Raw genomic sequence first — 24,495 nt, forward strand, 5'->3', positions numbered from 1 at the left:
GGTACATTATTACACAACACAGTGTTCACTAGTCTTCCAGGTACATTATTATACAACACAGTGTTCACTAGTCTTCCAGGTAGTTTATTACACAACACAGTGCTCACTAGTCTTCCAGGTACATTATTACACAACACAGTGTTCACTAGTCTTCCATACGTGTCCTGTAGGTCTTGACCAGGTTTGCACACACTGCAGCAGGGATTTTGGCCCACTCCTCCATACAGACCTTCAGGTTTCGGGGCTGTCGCTGGGGTTGTACTCATCCTTCTTCTTCCTCCAAACACGGCGAGTGGAGTTTAGACCAAAAAGCTCTATTTTTGTCTCATCAGACCACATGACCTTCTCCCATTCCTCCTCTGGATCATCCAGATGGTCATTGGCAAACTTCAGACGGGCCTGGACATGCGCTGGCTTGAGCAGGGGGACCTTGCGTGCGCTGCAGGATTTTAATCCATGACGGCGTAGTGTGTTACTAATGGTTTTCTTTGAGACTGTGGTCCCAGCTCTCTTCAGGTCATTGACCAGGTCCTGCCGTGTAGTTCTGGGCTGATCCCTCACCTTCCTCATGATCATTGATGCCCCACGAGGTGAGATCTTGCATGGAGCCCCAGACCGAAGGTGATTGACCGTCATCTTGAACTTCTTTCATTTTCTAATAATTGCGCCAACAGTTGTTGCCTTCTCACCAAGCTGCTTGCCTATTGTCCTGTAGCCCATCCCAGCCTTGTGCAGGTCTACAATTTTATCCCTGATGTCCTTACATAGCTCTCTGGTCTTGGCCATTGTGGAGAGGTTGGAGTCTGTTTGATTGAGTGTGTGGACAGGTGTCTTTTATACAGGTAACGAGTTCAAACAGGTGCAGTTAATACAGGTAATGAGTGGAGAACAGGAGGGCTTCTTAAAGAAAAACTAACAGGTCTGTGAGAGCCGGAATTCTTACTGGTTGGTAGGTGATCAAATACTTATGTCATGCAATAAAATGCAGATTAATTACTTAAAAATCATACAATGTGCTTTTTTGGATTTTTGTTTTAGATTCCGTCTCTCACAGTTGAAGTGTACCTATGATAAAAATGACAGACCTCTACATGCTTTGTAAGTAGGAAAACCTGCAAAATCGGCAGTGTATCAAATACTTGTTCTCCCCACTGTAGGTGTCATAACCAGCCATAATAATAATAATATGTTACAACAGGTCTCAATATATATGTGTCATGACAGTGTTACAACCATATTATAACAGGTTATGACAAGTTGTCAGATGTTATGACACATTGACATGATTATGACCGTGTCATGACTCTGGGTGTCAAGTAAAGTGTTACCTAATATTAACATGACAAAGACAACACACCCCATCAGATAGTTTTACCAACCCTCTTACATAGTGAAGAGCAGATGACCACTGAAGGTGCTGACGCGATTTGTAACATCATATATCTTTCTCCCAGCCCAGAGATGCATGTAGACCACATCTCCTACCTCCAGCACCACTGACACTCCATTGGAGGAACTAATGCCACCACTAGCTTGGACAGCATATGCACTAGCTATTAGATGTCCATTCTTATGCAAGGCTGCAGTTGTAGGAACTGAACTATCACCCCCTCCATAGATGTAAAACCTGAACAGGTAGAGTCCTCTCACTGGTGCTGTAAAGATCCCTGTATCAGAACACAACATTCACATAGAAACAGCCATCAGACATGATATGAGGACAGATGATTATTAATAACTATGTTTTTCACACAGACTTTTAAATACTGATGATATGAATATGGTGTACCTGTAGTGGGGTTATAAGCATTGCCAATGTTTGAGTAGATATTTCTGTAGACCAGGGTGATTCCAGTGTTGAAGGGTCCAGTGTTTCCGTGTTGACCAGGTGCTGCCAGTGAGGCTGAGAAAGCCACCTTCCTGTCTGTGGGATAGAGATGTGTCAACACTACTTTATCTAACTGGACACTAGTTGGTGTAGATTAGACATGTTATCAACAATAAAGTCAGTCATTCAGACCATTAAAAAAAAAGAAATACTGTCAAAACTCATACTTAATTTTCCTTCCATTACCTTGACTGTTTCTCTTCAGAACTTCAACATGGCTCTCAGTGATGTTAGAACGAGTCTCCATGGAGATTAGTTTCACTGCTTGTGCTGAAATCAGATGCATGAACAATAAACAAGTCAGTGAGATTTAGTATATAGTGCATTCGGAAAGTATTCATACCCCTTCACTTTTTCCACATTTTGTTACGTTACAGACTTATTCTGAAATGGATTAAATAGTTATTTGTCCTCATCAATTTCCACACAATACCCCATAATGACAAGGCAAAAACCGTTTTTTGGAAATGTTACCAAATTCATAAAATAAGAAAAAAACTGAAATATGACATTTACAGTGCCTTGCAAAAGTGTTGAACCCCGTTGGCGTTTTTCCTATTTTGTTGCATTACAATCTGTAATTTAAATGGATTTTTATTTGGATTTCATGTAATGGACATACACAAAATAGTCCAAATTGGTGAAGTGAAATGAAAACAATAACTTGTTTCAAAAAATTCTAAGACATGAATCACGGAAAAGGGGTGCGAAAATACGTATTCACCCCCCTTTGCTATGAAGCCCCTAAATGAGATCTGGTGCAACCAATTACCTTCAGAAGTCACATAATTAGTTACATAAAGTCCACCTGTGTGCAATCTAAGTGTCACATGATCTGTCACATGATCTCAGTATATATACACCTGTTCTGAAAGGCCCCAGAGTCTGCAACACCACTAAGCAAGGGGCACCACCAAGCAAGCGGCACCATGAAGACCAAGGAGCTCTCCAAACAGGTCAGGGACAAAGTTGTGGAGAAGTACAGATCAGGGTTGGGTTATAAAAAAATATCTGAAACTTTGAACATCCCACAGAGCACCATTAAATCCATATAAAAAAATTGAAAGAATATGGCACCACAACAAACCTGCCAAGAGAGGGCCGCCCACCAAAACTCACAGACCAGGCAAGGAGGGCATTAATCAGACAGGCAACAAAGAGACCAAAGATAACCCTGAAGGAGCTGCAAAGCTCCACAGCACAGATTGGAGTATCTGTCCATAGGACCACTTTAAGCCGTACACTCCACAGAGCAGGGCTTTACGGAAGAATTGCCTGAAAAAAGCCATTGCTTTAAGAAAAAAAGAAGCAAACACGTTTGGTGTTCGCCAAAAGGCATGTGGGAGCTTCCCCAAACATATGGAAGAAGGTACTCTGGTCAGATGAGACTAAAAATGAGCTTTTTGGCCATCAAGGAAAACGCTATATCTGGCGCAAACCCAACACCTCTCATCACCCCGAGAACACCATCCCCACAGTGAAGCATGGTGGTGGCAGCATCATGCTGTGGGGATGTTTTTCATTGGCAGGGACTGGAAAACTGGTCAGAATTGAAGGAATGATGAATGGCGCTAAATGCAGGAAAATTCTTGAGGGAAACCTGTTTCAGTCTTTCAGAGATTTGAGACTGGGATGGAGGTTCCTCTTCCAGCAGGACAATGACCCTAAGCATACTGCTAAAGCAACACTCGAGTGGTTTAAGGGGAAACATTTAAATGTCTTGGAATGGCATAGTCAAAGCCCAGACCTCAATCCAATTGAGAATCTGTGGTATGACAAAGATTGCGGTACACCAAAGGAACCCATCCAATTTGAAGGAGCTGGAGCAGTTTTGCCTTGAAGAATGGGCAAAATTCCCAGTGGCTAGATGTGCCAAGCTTATAGAGACATACACCAAGAGACTTGCAGCTGTAATTGCTGCAAAAGGAGGCTCAACAAAGTATTAACTTTGGGGGGGGTGAATAGTTATGCACGCTCAAGTTTTCTGTTTTCTTGTCTTATTTTTGTTTGTTTCACCCCCAAAAATATTTTGCATCTTCAAAGTGGTAGGCATGTTGTGTAAATCAAATGATACAAACCCCCAACAAATCCATTTTAATTCCAGGTTGTAAGGCAACAAAATAGGAAAAATGCCAAGGGGGGTGAATACTTTCGCAAGCCACTGTACATAAGTGTTTTCTGAAGCACCTTTGGCAGTTATTACAGCCTTGAGTCTTCTTGGGTATGATGGTACACGGTTGGTTCACCTGTATTTGGGGAGTTTCTCCAATTCTTCTCTGCAGATCCTCTCGAGTTCTGCCAGGTTGGATGGGGAACGTTGCTGCACAGCTATTTTCAGGTCTCTCCAGAGATGTTCGATGGGGTTCAAGTCCAGGCTCCGGCTGGGCCACTCAAGGACATTCAGAGACTTGTCCCGAAGCCACCTCTGCGTTGTCTTGGCTGTGTGCTTAGGGTCGTTATCCTGTTGGAAGGTGAACCTTCACCCCAGTCTGAGGTCCTGAGTGCTCTGGAGCAGGTTTTCATCAAGAGTTTCTCTGTACTTTGCTCTGTTCATCTTTCCCTCGATCCTGACTAGTCTTCCCTTTCCTGCCATTGAAAACATCCCCAGAGCATGATGCTGCTGCCACCACCATGCTTCACCGTAGAGATGGTATTGGCCAGGTGATGAGCGGTGCCTGGTTTCCTCCAGACGTGATGCTTGGCATTCAGGCCAAAGAGTTCAATCTTGGTTTCATCAGACCAGATAATCTTGTTTCTCATGGTCTGAGAGTCTTTAGGTGCATTTCGGCAAACTCCAAGCGGGCTGTCATTTGCCTTTTATTGAGGAGTGGCTTCCGTCTGGTCACTCTACCATAAAGGCCTGATTGGTGGAGTGCTGCAGAGATGGTAGTCCTTCTGGAAGATTCTCCCATCTCCACAGAGGAACTTTAGAGCTCTGTCAGAGTGATCATCAGGTTCTTGGTCACATGCCTGACCAAGGCCCTTCTCCCCCGACTGCTCAGTGCCAGCTCTAGGAAGAGTCTTGGTGGTTCCAAACTTCTTCCATTTAAGAAAAATGGAGGCCACTGTGTTCTTGGGGACCTTCAATGCTGCAGAAGGTTTTTGGTACCCTTCCTCAGATATGTGCCTCGACACAATCCTGTCTCGGAGCTCTACGGACAATTCCACCGACCTTATGGCTTGGTTTTTGCTCTGACATACACTGTCGACTGTGGGACCTTATATAGAAAGTGTGTGCCTTTCCAAATGATGTCCAATCAATTGAATGTACCACATGTGGACTCCAATCAAGTTTTAGAAACATCTTAAAGATTGACAAACCGGTTTTCGCTTTGTCAATATGGGGTATTGTGTGTAGATTAATGAGTACATATTTTTCTTAAATCCATTTTAAAATAAAGCTGTAACGTAACAAAATGTTGAATAAATCAAGTGGTCTGAATACTGTATAGACAGGTGTGTGCTTTTCCAAATCATGTCCAATCAATTTAATTTACCACAGTTGGACTCCAATCAAGTTGTAGAAATATCTCAAGGATTATCAATGGTAACAAGATGCATCTGAGCTCAATTTCGAGTCTAATAGAGCGTGTTTGTGCCTCGATCTAGGTTGAACAAAACTAAACATGGCGGTGTTCGCCTTAGCAATCTCACTGGAATAAAGACCTCCTCTATTCCTGTCATTATTGAAAGAGATTGTGATATCTCACATCTTCAAATAGGGCTACTTAATGTTAGATCCCTCACTTCCAAAGAAGTCATAGTCAATGAACGAATCACTGATCATAATCTTGATGTGATTGCCCTGACTGAAACATGGCTCAAGCTTTAATATTAACATGGAAAAGTCCACAGACCCACTCCAAAAGGCTTTCTGAGCCATCATCGACTTAGTGGGTTTTGTCCAACATGTCTCAGGACCTACTCATTGCCACAGTCATACCCTGGATCTAGTTTTGTCCCGTGGAATAAATATTGTGGATCAAAATGTTTTTCCTCATAATCCTGGACTCTCAGACCACCATCTTATTCTGATTGCAATCACAACAAATAATCTAATCAGACCTCAACCAAGGATCATCAAATCTGTGCAATAAATTCTCGGACAACCCAAAGATTCCTAGATGCCCTTCCAGACTCCCTCCACCTACCCAAGAACGTCGGAGTTCAAAAATCAGTTAGCCACCTAACTGAGGATCTAAATTTAACCTTGCGTAATACCCTAGATGCAGTCGCACCCCTAAAAACTAAAAACATTTGTCACAAGAAATGTACTCCCTGGTATACAGAAAATACCCGAGCCCTGAAGCAAGCTTCCATAAAATTGGAACAGAAATGGCGCTCTGCCAATCTGAAAGTCTTCCGACTAGCTTGGAAAGACAGTACCGTGCAATATCGACGAGCACTCACTGCTGCTCGATCATCCTATTTTTCCAACCTAATGGAGGAGAATAAGAACAATCCAACATTTCTTTTTTATACTATCGCAAAGCTAACTTAAAAGTGACGGTGGCTTTCACTTCAGCACTGATAAATTCATAAACTTATTTGATGAAAAGATCATGATCATTAGAAAGCAAATTACGCACTCCTCTTTGAATCTGCATATTTCTCCAAAGCTCAATTGTCCTGAGTCTGCACAGAACTGCCAGGACCTAGGATCAATGGAGACACTGAAGTTTTTTAATCCTGTATCTCTTGACATTCATGAAAATAGTCATGGCCTCTAAACCCTCAAGCTGTATACTGGACCCTATTCCAACTAAACTACTGAAAGAGCTACTTCCTGTGCTTGGCCCTCCAATGTTGAAATAAATGGCTCCCTATCCACTGGATGTGTACCAAACTCACTAAAAGTGGCAGTAATAAAGCCTCTCTTGAAAAAGCCAAACCTTGATCCGTAAAATGCAAAAAACTATCGGCCTATATCGAATCTCCCATTCCTCTCAAAAATTGTTAGTAAAAGCTGTTGCGCAGCAACTCACTGCATTCCTGAAGACAAATAATGTATACGAAATGCTTCAGTCTGGTTTTAGACCCCATCATAGCACTGAGACTGCACTCGTGAATGTAGTAAATGACCTTTTAATGGCGTCAGACCAAGGCTCTGCATATGTCCTCGTGCTCCTAGACCTTAGTGCTGCTTTTGACACCATCGATCACTGCATTATTTTGGAGAGATTAGAAACCCCAATTGGTCTACACGGACAAGTTCTTGCTTGGTTTAGATCTTATCTGTCGGAAAGATATCAGTTCGTCTTTGTGGATGGTTTGTCCTCTGACAAATCAATTGTAAGTTTCGACGTTCCTCAAGGTTCCGTTTTAGGACCACTGTTGTTTTCACTATATACTCTACCTCTTGGTGATGTCATTCGGAAACACAATGTCAACTTTCACTGCTATGTGGACAACACACAGCTGTACATTTCGATGAAACATGGTGAAGACCAGAATTTGCCTACCCTGGAAGCCTGTGTTACAGACATAACTCGGACAAAACAGAGATGCTACTTTAGGTCCCAAGAAACAAAGAGATCTGCTGTTAGATCTGGCAATAAATCTTGATGGTCATTTCAAATAAAACTGTGAAGGACCTTGGCGTTACTCTGGACCCTGATCTCTCTTTTGACTAACATATCTAGAATATTTAGAGGACAGCTTTTTTCCATCTTCGTAACATTTCAAAAATCAGAAACGTTTTGTCAAAAAATGATGCTGAAAAGCTAATCCATGCTTTTGTCATTTCTAGATTAGACTACTGCAATGCTCTACTTTCCGGCTACCCGGATAAAGCACTAAATAAACTTCAGTTAGTGCTAAACACGGCTGCTAGAATCTTGACTGGAACCAAAAAAGTTGATAATATTACTCCAGTGCTAGCCTCTCTACACTGGCTTCCTGTTAAGGCTTGGGCTGATTTCAAAGCTTTACTGCTAACCTACAAAGCATTAAATGGACTTGCTCCTACCTGTCTCTCTGATTTGGTCCTGCCGTACATACCTACACGTACGCTACGGTCACAAGACGCAGGCCTCCTTATTCTCCCTAGAATTTCTAAGCAAACAGCTGGAGGCAGGGCTTTCTCCTATAGAGCTCCATTTTTATGGAATGGTCTGCATATCCATGTGAGAGACGCAGACTCGGTCACGACCTTTAAGTATTTACTGAAGACTCATCACTTCAGTAGGTCCTATGATTGAGTGTAGTCTGTCCCAGGAGTGCGAAGGCGAACGGCAAGGCACTGGAGCGACAAACCGCCCTTGCCGTCTCTGCCTGGCCGGCTCCCCTCTCTCCACTGGGATTCTCTGCCTCTGATCCTGTTACGAGGTTTGAGTCACTGGCTTGCTAGTGCTCTCCCATAATGTCCCTAGGAGGGGTGTGTCACTTGAGTGGGTTGAGGCACAGACGTGATCTTCCTGTCCGGTTTTGCGCCCCCTCGGGCTCGTGCGGTGGAGGAAATCTTAGTGGGCTATACTCAGCCTTGTCTCATGGTAGTAAGTTGGTTGCCTGTTGGTATCGCTCTAGTGGTGTGGGGTTTGTGCTTTGGCAAAGTGGGTGGGGTTATATCCTGCCTGGTTGGCCCTGTCCGGGGGTATTGTCGGACGGGGCCACAGTGCCCCCCGACCCACCCGTCTCATTTTTTACATTTTAGTCATTTAGCAGACGCTCTTATCCAGAGCGACTTACAGTTAGTGAGTGCATACATTTTTCATACTCCAGTGTCTATGCTGCAGTAGTCTATGTGCCGGGGGGCTAGGGTCAGTCTGTTATATCTGGTGTAATTCTCCTGTTTTATCTGATGTGCTGTGTGAATTTAAGTATGCTCTCTCTAATTCTCTCTCTCTCCATCCCCTCCCGGAGGACCTGAGCCCTAGGATCATGCCTCAGGACTACCTGGCCTGATGACTCCTGGCTGTCCCCAGTCCACCCGGTCGTGCTGCTGCTCCAGTTTCAACTGTTCTGCCTGCGGCTCTGGAACCCTGACCTGTTCACCGTACATGGTACCTTGTCCCGGACCTGCTGTTTTTCGACTCTTTCTCTCTGCCGCACCTGCTGTCTCGACCTCTGAATGCTCGGCTATGAAAGGCCAACTGACATTTACTCCTGAGGTACTGACCTGTTGCACCCTCTACAACCACTGTGATTATTATTTGACCCTTCTGGTCATCGATGAACGTTTGAACATCTTGAAGAACAATCTGGCCTTAATGGCCATGTACTCTTATAATCTCCACCCGGCACAGCCAGAAGAGGACTGGCCACACCTCAGAGCTAGGTTCCTGCCTTTCTAGGGAGTTTTTCCTGGCCACCTTCTACATCTGCATTGCTTGCTGTTTGGGGTTTTAGGCTGGGTTTCTGTATAGCACTTTGTGACATCTGCTGATGTAAAAAGGGCTTTATAAATACATTTGATTGATAGCAAAGTGTCTGAATAATTATGCAAATAAGCTATTTCTGTTTTTATTTGTTTTATTTAAATTTGCAGAAATGTATAAAAACCTGTTTTCGCTTTGTCATTATTGGGTATTGTGTGTACTGTAGATTGATTAGGAAATGTTTTTATTTAATCTATTTTAGAATAAAGCTGTAATGTAACAAGATATGGGGAAAATGAAGGGGTCTGAATACTTTCCGATTGCACTTTAAATGACTCATGATGTAATCTTAATTAGTATAAAATACACTTTGGGTCTGTACCTAGACTTTTGTGTAATAACAACAGCTATGAAAGAGATTATTCTGATTTACCTTCATTCCTCTTGGTCAGTTCCTCCACTTTGGATTTCAGCTGGACTTTCAATTCCTCCACCTGGCTCTCACTGGCTGTCAGTCGGGCCTCCATGGCTCCCAGTTCAGTCTTTGTGTGACTCAGCTCAACTCTCTGCTCCGCCATCATGTTGCTCATCTCTCTCAGCACAGTGTGGATGTCAGGCTGGCAGGTTTGCTGGCTGTGTGTTGAGGCTGCAGCTTCAGCTCTCTGTTTGTCAGCCTGAATGTCATTCCCTCTGCTCTCTCTGTCCTCATAGTCAACCTGCTGGATCTCATTCCCACTGACTCCATCTCTATCTCTGTGGACCTGGGCCCCAGACAGACAGCAGTGCAGCAACACCAGCAGAGATACAACACTCTTCATTGTCATTCCTGGATGATGATTTCCTCTTCTTGTGGTTATTTCTGCGGTTATTTTGGAGTCTCAGTTGTCCCCTTTATATCTAGTCCTCTTAAACTATGACCTGGTGATAACTGAGACACGTGTAGATATGAAGCCTAACAACAAGGTGGTAAATCAAACTGATTCACCTCATGATTACGTTTATCTGATTTCTGTGGTCCTGTAATAACCATGTGACACAGCAAACAGAACAAATAATGTCTAAATGTCAATAACATGTTTATAATATAATTACCTTTACCTTTTGGTCTCATTGGTTATTACCTCATTATATAGTATTCTAATCATTAGGTTAGGAAGTGAATGAATGATTTACAATAAAATATTTTCATCAACAAAGTAAAACAGTAATGTGCTCTCTCAGCAAAATTCATATCATGATATCCAGTATCATCAAGCCACAACTGAAAGACCTTTGTCTTTTGTTCACGGATGTTGGCAATGTTTACACGTTTTTGTTGAAGGTATCAGTGCTCACGTGTGCAGAAATGTGTGTGTGTGTGTGTGTGTGTGAGAGAGAGAGAAAGACAATGTGTATGACATGATTAGTTATCTTTCCTGTCTTTTGATGCTTTATTACACAACACAGTGCTCACTAGTCTTCCAGGTACATTATTACACAACACAGTGTTCACTAGTCTTCCAGGTAGTTTATTACACAACACAGTGCTCACTAGTCTTCCAGGTACATTATTACACAACACAGTGCTCACTAGTCTTCCAGGTACATTATTACACAACACAGTGCTCATTAGTCTTCCAGGTACATTATTACACAACACAGTATTCACTAGTCTTCCAGGTACATTATTACACAACACAGTGCTCATTAGTCTTCCAGGTACATTATTACACAACACAGTGTTCACTAGTCTTCCAGGTACATTATTACACAACACAGTGCTCATTAGTCTTCCAGGTACATTATTACACAACACAGTGTTCACTAGTCTTCCAGGTACATTATTACACAACACAGTGCTCACTAGTCTTCCAGGTACATTATTACACAACACAGTGCTCATTAGTCTTCCAGGTACATTATTACACAACACAGTGTTCACTAGTCTTCCAGGTACATTATTACACAACACAGTGCTCACTAGTCTTCCAGGTATATTATTACACAACACAGTGCTCATTAGTCTTCCAGGTACATTATTACACAACACAGTGTTCACTAGTCTTCCAGGTACATTATTACACAACACAGTGTTCACTAGTCTTCCAGGTACATTATTACACAACACAGTGCTCACTAGTCTTCCAGGCACATTACACAACACAGTGCTCACTAGTCTTCCAGGTACATTATTACACAACACAGTGCTCACTAGTCTTCCAGGTGCAGGTGGAGAAATGTAATGAAAGAAATGATAGAAAATCAGCATTTATTCAACAAAATGTGTCACTACAGTCTAATATTGGGTGTAAAATTGGGTAACACTTTACATCACACCTAGTGTCATAACATGTTATGACACGGTCATAACCATCTCATAATATGTCATAACAGCTGACACAACTTGTCATAACCTGTCATAATATGGTCATAACACTGTCATGGCCCATTTATTTACACCTGTTATGACATATATTGTGCTATTCAAATCATTTGTTTCCCTGCCAAGAAGTTTCCTTTCGTTTTAAAGTTTGTTTTCTTCAATACTTTGTTGTTGTTGTTGTTGTTGTTGTAATGAATTCTTTACAGTCATGTTTTTTTTCATGATATTTTAAATAACTTGTATAAATTACACTTTATGACACTGTCATGAAGCATTAAGACCATCATAATCATATACTGTAAGCCAGATAAGCCTATCACGTACAGTACAGGCCCTTATATCAGTCATCAGTCACAAACAGGGTGTCTTGTCCTGCTCCTGAAATCTGCTCCTGCATTCATCCCAGTCATCAGCAACAGAGCATTGGTGTAGGTGCATGTCTGAAATCAATGTGTGCGCGATTACAATGATAATTTAATATGGTAAATTAAAAAATATATAACATAAACATACTGATGACACGTAGGCTATGGTGTAATGGAATGTTTTGCCTTGGGTGGTAGGTTTTGTGGGTTCTGACACTCTCATGTAGGTGTCATAACCAGCCATAAAATAACGTAATATATGTTACAACAGGTCTCAATATATATGTGTCATGACAGTGTTACAACCATATTATAACAGGTTATGACAAGTTGTCAGATGTTATGACTCATTGACATGATTATGGCCGTGTCATGACTCTGGGTGTCAAGTAAAGTGTTACCTAATATTAACTTGACAAAGACAACACACCCCATCAGATAGTTTTTTACCAACCCTCTTACATAGTGAAGAGCAGATGACCACTGAAGGTGCTGTGGCGATATCCATCATCATATATCTTTCTCCCAGCCCAGAGATGCATGTAGACCACATCTCCTACCTCCAGCACCACTGATACTCCATTAGAGGAACTAATGCCACCACTAGCTTGGCGAGCATGTGCAATAGCTAATTGATGTCCATTCTTATGCAAGGCTGCAGTTGTAGGAACTGAATTATCACCCCCTCCATAGATGTAAAACCTGAACAGGTAGAGTCCTCTCACTGGTGCTGTAAAGATCCCTGTATCAGAACACAACATTCACATAGAAACAGCCATCAGACATGATATGAGGACAGATGATTATTAATAACTATGTTTTTCACACAGACTTTTAAATACTGATGATATGAATAGGGTGTACCTGTAGTGGGGTTATAAGCATTGCCAATGTTTGAGTAGATATTTCTGTAGACCAGGGTGGTTCCAGTGTTGAAGGGTCCAGTGTCTCCGTGTTGACCAGGTGCTGCTAGTGAGGCTGAGAAAGCCAACTTCCTGTCTGTGGGATAGAGATGTGTCAACACTACTTTATCTAACTGGACACTAGTTGGTGTAGATTAGACATGTTATCAACAATAAAGTCAGTCATTCAGACCTTAAAAAAAAAAGAAATACTGTCAAAACTCATACTTAATGTTCCTCCCATTACCTTGACTGTTTCTCTTCAGAACTTCAACATGGCTCTCAGTGATGTTAGAACGAGTCTCCATGGAGATTAGTTTCACTGCTTGTGCTGAAATCAGATGCATGAACAATAAACAAGTCAGTGAGATTTAGTATATAGTGTATTCAGAAAGTATTCATACCCCTTCACTTTTTCCACATTTTGTTACGTTACAGCCTTATTCTGAAATGGATTAAATAGTTAATTTTCCTCATCAATCTACACACAATACCCCATAATGACAAGGCAAAAACAGTTTTCCTAAAATAAGAAAAAACTGAAATATTACATTTACAGTGCCTTGCGAAAGTATTCATCCCCGTTGGCGTTTTTCCAATTTTGCTGCATTACAACCTGTAATTTAAATGGATTTTCTTTTGGATTTCATGTAATGGACATACACAAAATAGTCAAAAAATTCTAAAAATAAATCACAGAAAAGGGGTGCGTGCATACCTATTCACCCTGCTATGAAGCCCCTAAATAAGATCTGGTGCAACCAATTACCTTCAGAAGTCACATAATTAGTTACATAAAGTCCACCTGTGTGCAATCTAAGTGTCACATGATCTGTCACATGATCTCAGTATATATACACCTGTTCTGAAAGGCCCCAGAGTCTGCAACACCACTAAGCAAGGGGCACCACCAAGCAAGCGGCACCATGAAGACCAAAGAGCTCTCCAAACAGGTCAGGGACAAAGTTGTGGAGAAGTACAGATCAGGGTTGGGTTATAAAAAATATCTGAAACTTTGAACATCCCACAGAGCACCATTAAATCCATATAAAAAAATTGAAAGAATATGGCACCACAACAAACCTGCCAAGAGAGGGCCGCCCACCAAAACTCACGGACCAGACAAGGAGGTTATTAATCAGAAAGGCAACAGAGACCAAAGATAACCCTGAAGGAGCTGAAAAGCTCCACAGCACAGATTGGAGTATCTGTCCATAGGACCACTTTAAGCCGTACACTCCACAGAGCTGGGCTTTACGGAAGAATGGCCTGAAAATAGCCAATGCTTAAAGAAAAAAATAAGCAAAAACGTTTGGTATTCGCCAAAAGGCATGTGGGAGACTCCCCAAACATATGGAAGAAGGTACTCTGGTCAGATGAGACTAAAAATGAGCTTTTTGGCCATCAAGGAAAACGCTATATCTGGCGCAAACCCAACACCTCTCATCACCTCGAGAACACCATCCCCACAGTGAAGCATGGTGGTGGCAGCATCATGCTGTGGGGATGTTTTTCAGAATTGAAGGAATGATGAATGGCGCTAAATACAGGGAAATTCTTGAGGGAAACCTGTTTCAGTTGTAGTGTCTTAGAGTCTAGGATTTTGCTGATGTTGCAAATGGTGTAACAGATGAACTTTACTCTACTTTGCTGAAACATCTGGAAAGCATTACTAAAGTTCCTGGAAAAAAGGATATGGGAAGATGTGTGGAAAAGGCCAGGGATTGGATATTAGAATCACGCCATACTATGTCATATATGATATAAAACCATGTCTTGAAGAGAGAAAAGGGGGGAATAGCGAATTACAGAATTGGCTCTTGCTGTTCTTCAGATATCTGCAGGTATCTGTAAATCTGACGCTGAAACTCTTTGTTATAATAAACCTTTATAAACAAAGTACAGTGTCGGCGGACTTCTTATCATCACGGCATTATCAGCAAAGGTTTGTTTTCGACCACCACACAGTCTTTCAGAGATTTGAGACTGGGACGGAGGTTCACCTTCCAGCAGGACAATGACCCTAAGCATACTGCTAAAGCAACACTCGAGTGGTTTAAGGGGAAACATTTAAATGTCTTGGAATGGCATAGTCAAAGCCCAGACCTCAATCCAATTGAGAATCTGTGGTATGACTTAAAGATTGCGGTACACCAGAGGAACCCATCCAACTTGAAGGAGCTGGAGCAGTTTTGCCTTGAAGAATGGGCAAAATTCCTAGTGGCTAGATGTGCCAAGCTTATAGAGATATACACCAAGAGACTTGCAGCTGTAATTGCTGCAAAAGGAGGCTCTACAAAGTATTAACTTTGGGGGGGTGAATAGTTATGCACGCTCAAGTTTTCTGTTTTTTTGTCTTATTTCTTGTTTGTTTCACAATAACAAATATTTTGTATCTTCAAAGTGGTAGGCATGTTGTGTAAATCAAATGACACAAACCCCCAACAAATCCATTTTCATTCCAGGTTGTAAGGCAACAAAATAGGAAAAATGCCAAGGGGGGTGAATACTTTCGCAAGCCACTGTACATAATCAATTGAATTTACCACATGTGGACTCCAATCAAGTTTTAGAAACATCTTAAAGATTGACAAACTGGTTTTCGCTTTGTCAGTATGGAGTATTGTGTGTAGATTAAAGAGTACATTATTTTATTTTTTATCCATTTAAAAATAAAGCTGTAACGTAACAAAATGTTGAATAAATCAAGTGGTCTGAATACTGTATAGACAGGTGTGTGCTTTTCCAAATCATGTCCAATCAATTTAATTTACCACAGTTGGACTCCAATCAAGTTGTAGAAACATCTCAAGGATTATCAATGGAAACAGGATGCATCTGAGCTCAATTTTGAGTCTCATAGACCGTGTCTGTGCCTCGATCTAGGTTGAGCAAAACTAAACATGGCGGTGTTCGCCTTAGCAATCTCACTGGAATAAAGACCTCCTCTATTCCTGTCATTATTGAAAGAGATTGTGATATCTCATATCTTCAAATAGGGCTACTTAATGTTAGATCCCTCACTTCCAAGGAAGTCATAGTCAATGAACGAATCACTGATCATAATCTTGATGTGATTGCCCTGACTGAAACATGGCTCAAGCTTTAATATTCACATGGAAAAGTCCACAGACCCACTCCAAAAGGCTTTCTGAGCCATCATCGACTTAGTGGGTTTTGTCCAACATGTCTCCGGACCTACTCATTGCCACAGTCATACCCTGGATCTAGTTTTGTCCCGTGGAATAAATATTGTGGATCAAAATGTTTTTCCTCATAATCCTGGACTCTCAGACCACCATCTTATTATGATTGCAATCACAACAAATAATCTAATCAGACCTCAACCAAGGATCATCAAATCTGTGCAATAAATTCTCGGACAACCCAAACATTCCTAGATGCCCTTCCAGACTCCCTCCACCTACCCAAGGACGTTGGAGTTAAAAAATCAGTTAGCCACCTAACTGAGGATCTAAATTTAACCTTGCGTAATACCCTAGATGCAGTCACACCATTAAAAACAAAAAAGAAGAAATGTACTCCCTGGTATACAGAATATACCCGAGCCCTGATGCAAGCTTCCATAAAATTGGAACAGAAATGGCGCTCCGCCAATCTGGAAGTTTTCCGACTAGCTTGGAAACACAGTACCGTGCAATATCGAAGAGCACTCACTGCTGCTCGATCATCCTATTTTTTCCAACCTAATGGAGGAGAATAAGAACAATCCAAAATTTATTTTTTATACTATCGCAAAGCCAACTAAAAAGTGACGATGGCTTTCACTTCAGCACTGATTAATTAATAAACTTATTCGATGAAAAGATCATGATCATTAGAAAGCTAATTACGGACTCCTCTTTGAATCTGCGTATTTCTCCAAAGCTCAATTGTCCTGAGTCTGCATAGAACTGCCAGGACCTAGGATCAATGGAGACACTGAAGTTTTTTAATCCTGTATCTGTTGACACATTCATGAAAATAGCCATGGCTTCTAAACCCTCAAGCTGCATACTGGACCCTATTCCAACTAAACTACTGAAAGAGCTACTTCCTGTGCTTGGCCCTCCAATGTTGAAATAAATGGCTCCCTATCCACTGGATGTGTACCAAACTCACTAAAAGTGGCAGTAATAAAGCCTCTCTTGAAAAAGCCAAACCTTGATCCGGAAAATGTAAAAAACTATCGGCCTATATCGAATCTCCCATTCCTCTCAAAAATGTTAGTAAAAGCTGTTGCGCAGCAACTCACTGCATTAATGAAGATAAAAAATGTATATACGAAATGCTTCAGTCTGGTTTTAGACCCCATCATAGCACTGAGACTGCACTCGTGAATGTAGTAAATGACCTTTTAATGGCGTCAGACCAAGGTTCTGCATATGTCCTCGTGCTCCTAGACCTTAGTGCTGCTTTTGACACCATTGATCACTGCATTCTTTTGGAGAGATAAGAAACCCCAATTGGTCTACACGGACAAGTTCTTGCCTGGTTTAGATCTTATCTGTCGGAAAGATATCAGTTCGTCTTTGTGGATGGTTTGTCCTCTGACAAATCAATTGTAAGTTTCGACGTTCCTCAAGGTTCCGTTTTAGGACCACTGTTGTTTTCACTATATACTCTACCTCTTGGTGATGTCATTCGGAAACACAATGTCAACTTTCACTGCTATGTGGACGACACACAGCTGGACATTTTAATGAAACATGGTGAAGACCAGAATTTGCCTACCCTGGAAGCCTGTGTTACAGACATAACTCGTACAAAACAGAGATGCTACTTTAGGTCCCAAGAAACAAAGAGATCTGCTGTTAGATCTGACAATTAATCTTGATGGTCGTTTCAAATAAAACTGTGAAGGACCTTGGCGTTACTCTGGACCCTGATCTCTCTTTTGACTAACATATCTAGAATATTTAGAAGACAGCTTTTTTCCATCTTCGTAACATTTCAAAAATCAGAAACGTTTTGTCAAAAAATGATGCTGAAAAGCTAATCCATGCTTTTGTCATTTCTAGATTAGACTACTGCAATGCTCTACTTTCCGGCTACCCAGATAAAGCACTAAATAAACTTCAGTTAGTGCTAAACACGGCTGCTAGAATCTTGACTGGAACCAAAAAAGTTGATAATATTACTCCAGTGCTAGCCTCTGGCTTCCTGTTAGGGCTGATTTCAAAGCTTTACTGCTAACCTACAAAGCATTACATGGACTTGCTCCTACCTGTCTCTCCGATTTGGTCCTGCCGTACATACCTACACGTACGCTACGGTCACAAGACGCAGGCCTCCTTATTCTCCCTAGAATTTCTAAGCAAACAGCTGGAGGCAGGGCTTTCTCCTATAGAGCTCAATTTTTATGGAATGGTCTGCATATCCATGTGAGAGACGCAGACTCGGTCACGACCTTTAAGTATTTACTGAAGACTCATCACTTCAGTAGGTCCTATGATTGAGTGTAGTCTGTCCCAGGAGTGCGAAGGCGAACGGCAAGGCACTGGAGCGACAAACCGCCCTTGCCGTCTCTGCCTGGCCGGCTCCCCTCTCTCCACTGGGATTCTCTGCCTCTGATCCTGTTACGAGGTTTGAGTCACTGGCTTGCTAGTGCTCTCCCATAATGTCCCTAGGAGGGGTGTGTCACTTGAGTGGGTTGAGGCACAGACGTGATCTTCCTGTCCGGTTTTGCGCCCCCTCGGGCTCGTGCGGTGGAGGAAATCTTTGTGGGCTAAACTCAGCCTTGTCTCATGGTAGTAAGTTGGTTGCCTGTTGGTATCCCTCTAGTGGTGTGGGGTTTGTGCTTTGGCAAAGTGGGTGGGGTTATATCCTGCCTGGTTGGCCCTGTCCGGGGGTATTGTCGGACGGGGTCACAGTGCCCCCCGACCCACCCGTCTCATTTTTTACATTTTAGTCATTTAGCAGATGCTCTTATCCAGAGCGACTTACAGTTAGTGAGTGCATACATTTTTCATACTCCAGTGTCTATGCTGCAGTAGTCTATGTGCCGGGGGGCTAGGGTCAGTCTGTCACGATCGTCGTATGGATTAGACCAATGCGCAGCGTTAGTAGCGAACATACTTGTTTATTAAGTGAATAACGACAAAAACAACAAACACGATAACGTGACAGCCAACGGTCAAACACAAACCTAACTAGAACAAGATCCCACAAACACAAAGGGAAAACAGACAGTTTAAATATGGCTCCCAATCAGAGACAACCAGCCACAGCTGACACTCGTTGCCTCTGATTGGGAGTCACTCTAGCCAACATAGAAATAAACAAACCAGAACTCCCAACATAGAAATACACCACATAGAATGACCCCACCCTGGCTCAACATATAGAGTCCCAGAGCCCGGGTGTGACAGTACCCCCCCCTAAAGGCGCGGACTGCGACCGCGCCTCAACTTGAACAAAACAGGGGAGGGCTGGGTGGGCATTCCTCCTCGGCGGCGGTTCTGGCTCCGGGCTTGCCCACCACCCTCCAATAATCCCCCCATAGCGCCCCTGGTCCGATCTGGCCCCGTTGGCTGGAGCTGGACTGGACATAGTAGGAGCGGATAGCTTCAGCTCCGGTGTGGAGCAGCCGACCGGTACCTGATCAGGCACCGGTGACCCAGGCACGGGTTGTGCCGGACTGACGACGCGCACCCCTGGCTTGGTGCGTGGAGCAGGAACGGACCGGACCGGGCTGACGATGCGCACCCCTGGCTTGGTGCGTGGAGCAGCAACTGGCCGGACCGGGCTGACGATACGCACCCCTGGCTTGGTGCGTGGAGCAGGAACGGACCGGACCGGGCTGACGATACGCACCCCTGGCTTGGTGCGTGGAGCAGCAACGGGCCGGACCTGGCTGACGATACGCACCCCTGGCTTGGTGCGTGGAGGAGGAACGGGCCTTACCAGGCTGACGTCTCGCACCCCTGGCTTGGTGCGAGTAGCAGGAACAGGCCGGGCCGGGCTGGCGACGCGCACCCCTGGCTTGGTGCGTGGAGGAGGAACGGGCCTTACCAGGCTGACGTCTCGCACCCCTGGCTTGGTGCGAGTAGCAGGAACAGGCCGGGCCGGGCTGGCGACGCGCACCGTAGGCTTGGTGCGAGTGGCAGGAACAGGCCGGGCCGGGCTGGAGACGCGCACCGTAGGCTTGGTGCGAGTGGCAGGAACAGGCCAGGCCGGGCTGGCGACGCGCACCGTAGGCTTGGTGCGCAGTGGCAGGAACAGGCCGGGCCGGGCTGGCGACGCGCACCGTAGGCTTGGTGCGAGTTGCAGGAACAGGCCGGGCCGGGCTGGCGACGCGCACCGTAGGCTTGGTGCGAGGGGCAGGAACAGGCCGGGCCGGGCTGGTGACACGCACCGTAGGCTTGGTGCGAGGGGCAGGAACAGGCCGGGCCGGGCTGGCGACGCGCACCGTAGGCTTGGTGCGAGTGGCAGGAACAGGCCGGGCCGGGCTGGCGACGCGCACCGTAGGCTTGGTGCGAGTAGCAGGAACAGGCCGGGCCGGGCTGGCGACGCGCACCGTACACTTGGTGCGAGGGGCAGGAACAGGCCGGGCCGGGCTGGCGACGCACACCGTAGGCTTGGTGCGAGGGGCAGGAACAGGCCGGGCCGGGCTGGCGACGCGCACCGTACACTTGGTGCGAGGGGCAGGACCAGGCCGGACCGTACTGGGGACACACACCACTGGCTCTACACCGGGATCTGGAACGGGCCGGACCGGACTGGCAACACACCCCAGTACCTCTCGCCGTGCCTCTACACCTTCCTTCCCTTCCTTGACCAGTGACCCCCGTAACCTGGTGGCCTTCTGAATTCGCCCCTTGTCTGCCTCCGTCAGCCCCGTCGTCCATGCCCTGTGCCCCCCCCTAAATTTCTTTTTGGGTTGCCTCTCGTCCGTCCGACGACGACACTGATTACGCCGTTGCTCCTCTCTCCGTCGCGCCTCTACCGTCTCACTCCATGGCCGGCGATCCATCCCGGCCAGGATTTCCTCCCAGGTCCAGGACCCCTGCCCGTCCAAGATCTGCTCCCACGTCCAGGCTGCCTGCTCCTGGACACGCTGCTTGGTCTTGTTATGGTGGGATCTTCTGTCACGATCGTCGTATGAATTAGACCAATGCGCAGCGTTAGTAGCGAACATACTTGTTTATTAAGTGAATAACGACAAAAACAACAAACACGATAACGTGACAGCCAACGGTCAAACACAAACCTAACTAGAACAAGATCCCACAAACACAAAGGGAAAACAGACAGTTTAAATATGGCTCCCAATCAGAGACAACCAGCCACAGCTGACACTCGTTGCCTCTGATTGGGAGTCACTCTAGCCAACATAGAAATAAACAAACCAGAACTCCCAACATAGAAATACACCACATAGAATGACCCCACCCTGGCTCAACATATAGAGTGCCAGAGCCCGGGTGTGACACAGTCTGTTATATCTGGTGTAATTCTCCTGTTTTATCTGGTGTGCTGTGTGAATTTAAGTATGCTCTCTCTAATTCTCTCTCTCTCTCCATCCCCTCCCGGAGGACCTGAGCCCTAGGATCATGCCTCAGAACTACCCGTCCTGATGACTCCTGGCTGTCCCCAGTCCACCCGGTCGTGCTGCTGCTCCAGTTTCAACTGTTCTGCCTGCGGCTCTGGAACCCTGACCTGTTCACCGTACATGGTACCTTGTCCCGGACCTGCTGTTTTTCGACTCTCTCTCTCTGCCGCACCTGCTGTCTCGAACTCTGAATGCTCGGCTATGAAAGGCCAACTGACATTTACTCCTGAGGTACTGACCTGTTGCACCCTCTACAACCACTGTGATTATTATTTGATCCTGCTGGTCATCGATGAACGTTTGAACATCTTGAAGAACAATCTGGCCTTAATGGCCATGTACTCTTATAATCTCCACCCGGCACAGCCAGAAGAGGACTGGCCACCCCTCAGAGCTAGGTTCCTGCCTTTCTAGGGAGTTTTTCCTGGCCATCTTCTACATCTGCATTGCTTGCTGTTTGGGGTTTTAGGCTGGGTTTCTGTATAGCACTTTGTGACATCTGCTGATGTAAAAAGAGCTTTATAAATACATTTGATTGATAGCAAAGGGTCTGAATAATTATGCAAATAAGCTATTTCTGTTTTTATTTGTTTTATTTAAATTTGCAGAAATGTATAAAAACCTGTTTTCGCTTTGTCATTATTGGGTATTGTGTGTACTGTAGATTGATTTGGAAATGTTTTTATTTAATCCATTTTAGAATAAATCTGTAATGTAACAAGATATGGGAAAAATGAAGGGGTCTGAATACTTTCCGATTGCACTTTAAATGACTCATGATGTAATCTTAATTAGTATAAAATACACTTTGGGTCTGTACCTAGACTTTTGTGTAATAACAACAGCTATGAAAGAGATTATTCTGATTTACCTTCATTCCTCTTGGTCAGTTCCTCCACCTGGCTCTCACTGGCTGTCAGTCGGGCCTCCATGGCTCCCAGTTCAGTCTTTGTGTGACTCAGCTCAACTCTCTGCTCCGCCAACATGTTGCTCATCTCTCTCAGCACAGTGTGGATGTCAGGCTGGCAGGTTTGCTGGCTGTGTGTTGAGGCTGCAGCTTCAGCTCTCTGTTTGTCAGCCTGAATGTCATTCCCTCTGCTCTCTCTGTCCTCATAGTCAACCTGCTGGATCTCATTCCCACTGACTCCATCTCTATCTCTGTGGACCTGGGCCCCAGACAGACAGCAGTGCAGCAACACCAGCAGAGATACAACACTCTTCATTGTCATTCCTGGATGATGATTTCCTCTTCTTGTGGTTATTTCTGCGGTTATTTTGGAGTCTCAGTTGTCCCCTTTATATCTAGTCCTCTTAAACTATGACCTGGTGATAACTGAGACACGTGTAGATATGAAGCCTAACAACAAGGTGGTAAATCAAACTGATTCACCTCATGATTACTTTTATCTGGGGCGGCAGGTGGCTTAGTGGGTAAGAGCGTTGTGCCAGTAACCGAAAGGTCGCTGGTTCTAATCCCCAAGCCGACTAGGTGAAAAATCTGTCGATGTGCCCTTGAGCAAGGCACTTAACCCTAATTGCTCCTGTGGGTCGCTCTGGATAAGAGCGTCTGCTAAATGACTAAAATGTAAATGTAAATCTGATTTCTGTGGTCCTGTAATAACCACGTGACAGCAAACAGAACGAAGATGTCAATACCAGGTTCATAATATAATTACCTTTGCCCTTTGGTCTCATTGGTTATTACCTCATAATATAGTATTCTAATCATTAGGTTTGTAAGTGAACTAATGATTTACAATAAAATATTTTCATCAACAAAGTAAAACAGTAATGTGCTCTCTCAGCAAAATTCATATCATGATATCCAGTATCATCAAGCCACAACTGAAAGACCTTTGTCTTGTGTTCACGGATGTTGGCAATGTTTACATGTTTTTGTTGAAGGTATCAGTGCTCACGTGTGCAGAAATGTTTGTGTGTGTGTGTGTGTAATAATGTGTATGACATGATTAGTTATCTTTCCTGTCTTTTGATGCTTTATTAAACAACACAGTGTTCACTAGTCTTCCAGGTACATTATTACACAACACAGTGTTCACTAGTCTTCCAGGTACATTATTACACAACACAGTGTTCACTAGTCTTCCAGGTACATTATTACACAACACAGTGCTCACTAGTCTTCCAGGTACATTATTACACAACACAGTGCTCACTAGTCTTCCAGGTACATTATTACACAACACAGTGCTCACTAGTCTTCAAGGTACATTATTACACAACACAGTGCTCACTAGTCTTCCAGGTACATTATTACACAACACAGTGCTCACTAGTCTTCCAAGTAGTTTATTACACAACACAGTGTTCACTAGTCTTCCAGGTACATTATTACACAACACAGTGCTCACTAGTCTTCCAGGTACATTATTACACAACACAGTGCTCACTAGTCTTCCAGGTACATTATTACACAACACAGTGTTCACTAGTCTTCCAGGTACATTATTACACAACATAGTGCTCACTAGTCTTCCAGGTACATTATTACACAACACAGTGCTCACTAGTCTTCCAGGTACATTATTACACAACACAGTGCTCACTAGTCTTCCAGGTACATTATTACACAACACAGTGTTCACTAGTCTTCCAGGTACATTTTTACACAACACAGTGCTCACTAGTCTTCCAGGTACATTATTACAAAACACAGTGCTCACTAGTCTTCCAGGTACATTATTACACAACTCAGTGTTCACTAGTCTTCCAGGTACATTATTACACAACACAGTGCTCACTAGTCTTCCAGGTACATTATTACACAACACAGTGCTCACTAGTCTTCCAGGTACATTATTACACAACACAGTGCTCACTAGTCTTCCAGGTACATTATTACACAACACAGTGTTCACTAGTCTTCCAGGTACTTATTACACAACATAGTGTTCACTAGTCTTCCAGGTCAAGTAGGATCAATTTCATGACAGAAATGATAGAAAATCAGCATTTATTCAACACAATTTGTAGCTACAGTATAATATTGGGTAACACTTTACTTCACACCCAGTGTCAGAACATGTTATGACACGGTCATAACCATCAAATAATATGTCATAACAGCTGACACAACTTGTCATAACC

The 24,495-nt window shown here is 43.8% G+C and overlaps 2 protein-coding genes across 2 annotated transcripts; both read right to left on the bottom strand.

The window, feature by feature from the left end:
* Positions 1-1,383: 1,383 nt before the first annotated feature.
* Positions 1,384-10,022, bottom strand: LOC121534466 (multimerin-2-like). The gene is made up of 4 exons (XM_041841059.1): positions 9,638-10,022; positions 2,075-2,158; positions 1,790-1,924; positions 1,384-1,667 (listed from the first exon to the last, which is right to left on the bottom strand). The coding sequence occupies exons 1-4, from the start codon at positions 10,020-10,022 to the stop codon at positions 1,384-1,386; spliced, it is 888 nt and encodes a 295-aa protein (XP_041696993.1).
* Positions 10,023-12,123: 2,101 nt separating this feature from the next.
* On the bottom strand, positions 12,124-22,677 carry LOC121535446 (multimerin-2-like). Its single transcript, XM_041842521.1, has 4 exons — positions 22,259-22,677; positions 13,081-13,164; positions 12,796-12,930; positions 12,124-12,673 (listed from the first exon to the last, which is right to left on the bottom strand). The coding sequence occupies exons 1-4, from the start codon at positions 22,614-22,616 to the stop codon at positions 12,390-12,392; spliced, it is 861 nt and encodes a 286-aa protein (XP_041698455.1). The 5' UTR covers positions 22,617-22,677; the 3' UTR covers positions 12,124-12,389.
* Positions 22,678-24,495: the final 1,818 nt, after the last annotated feature.

The sequence above is a fragment of the Coregonus clupeaformis genome, chromosome 21 (assembly GCF_020615455.1).
Source record: "Coregonus clupeaformis isolate EN_2021a chromosome 21, ASM2061545v1, whole genome shotgun sequence".
NCBI classification, from domain to species: domain Eukaryota; kingdom Metazoa; phylum Chordata; class Actinopteri; order Salmoniformes; family Salmonidae; genus Coregonus; species Coregonus clupeaformis.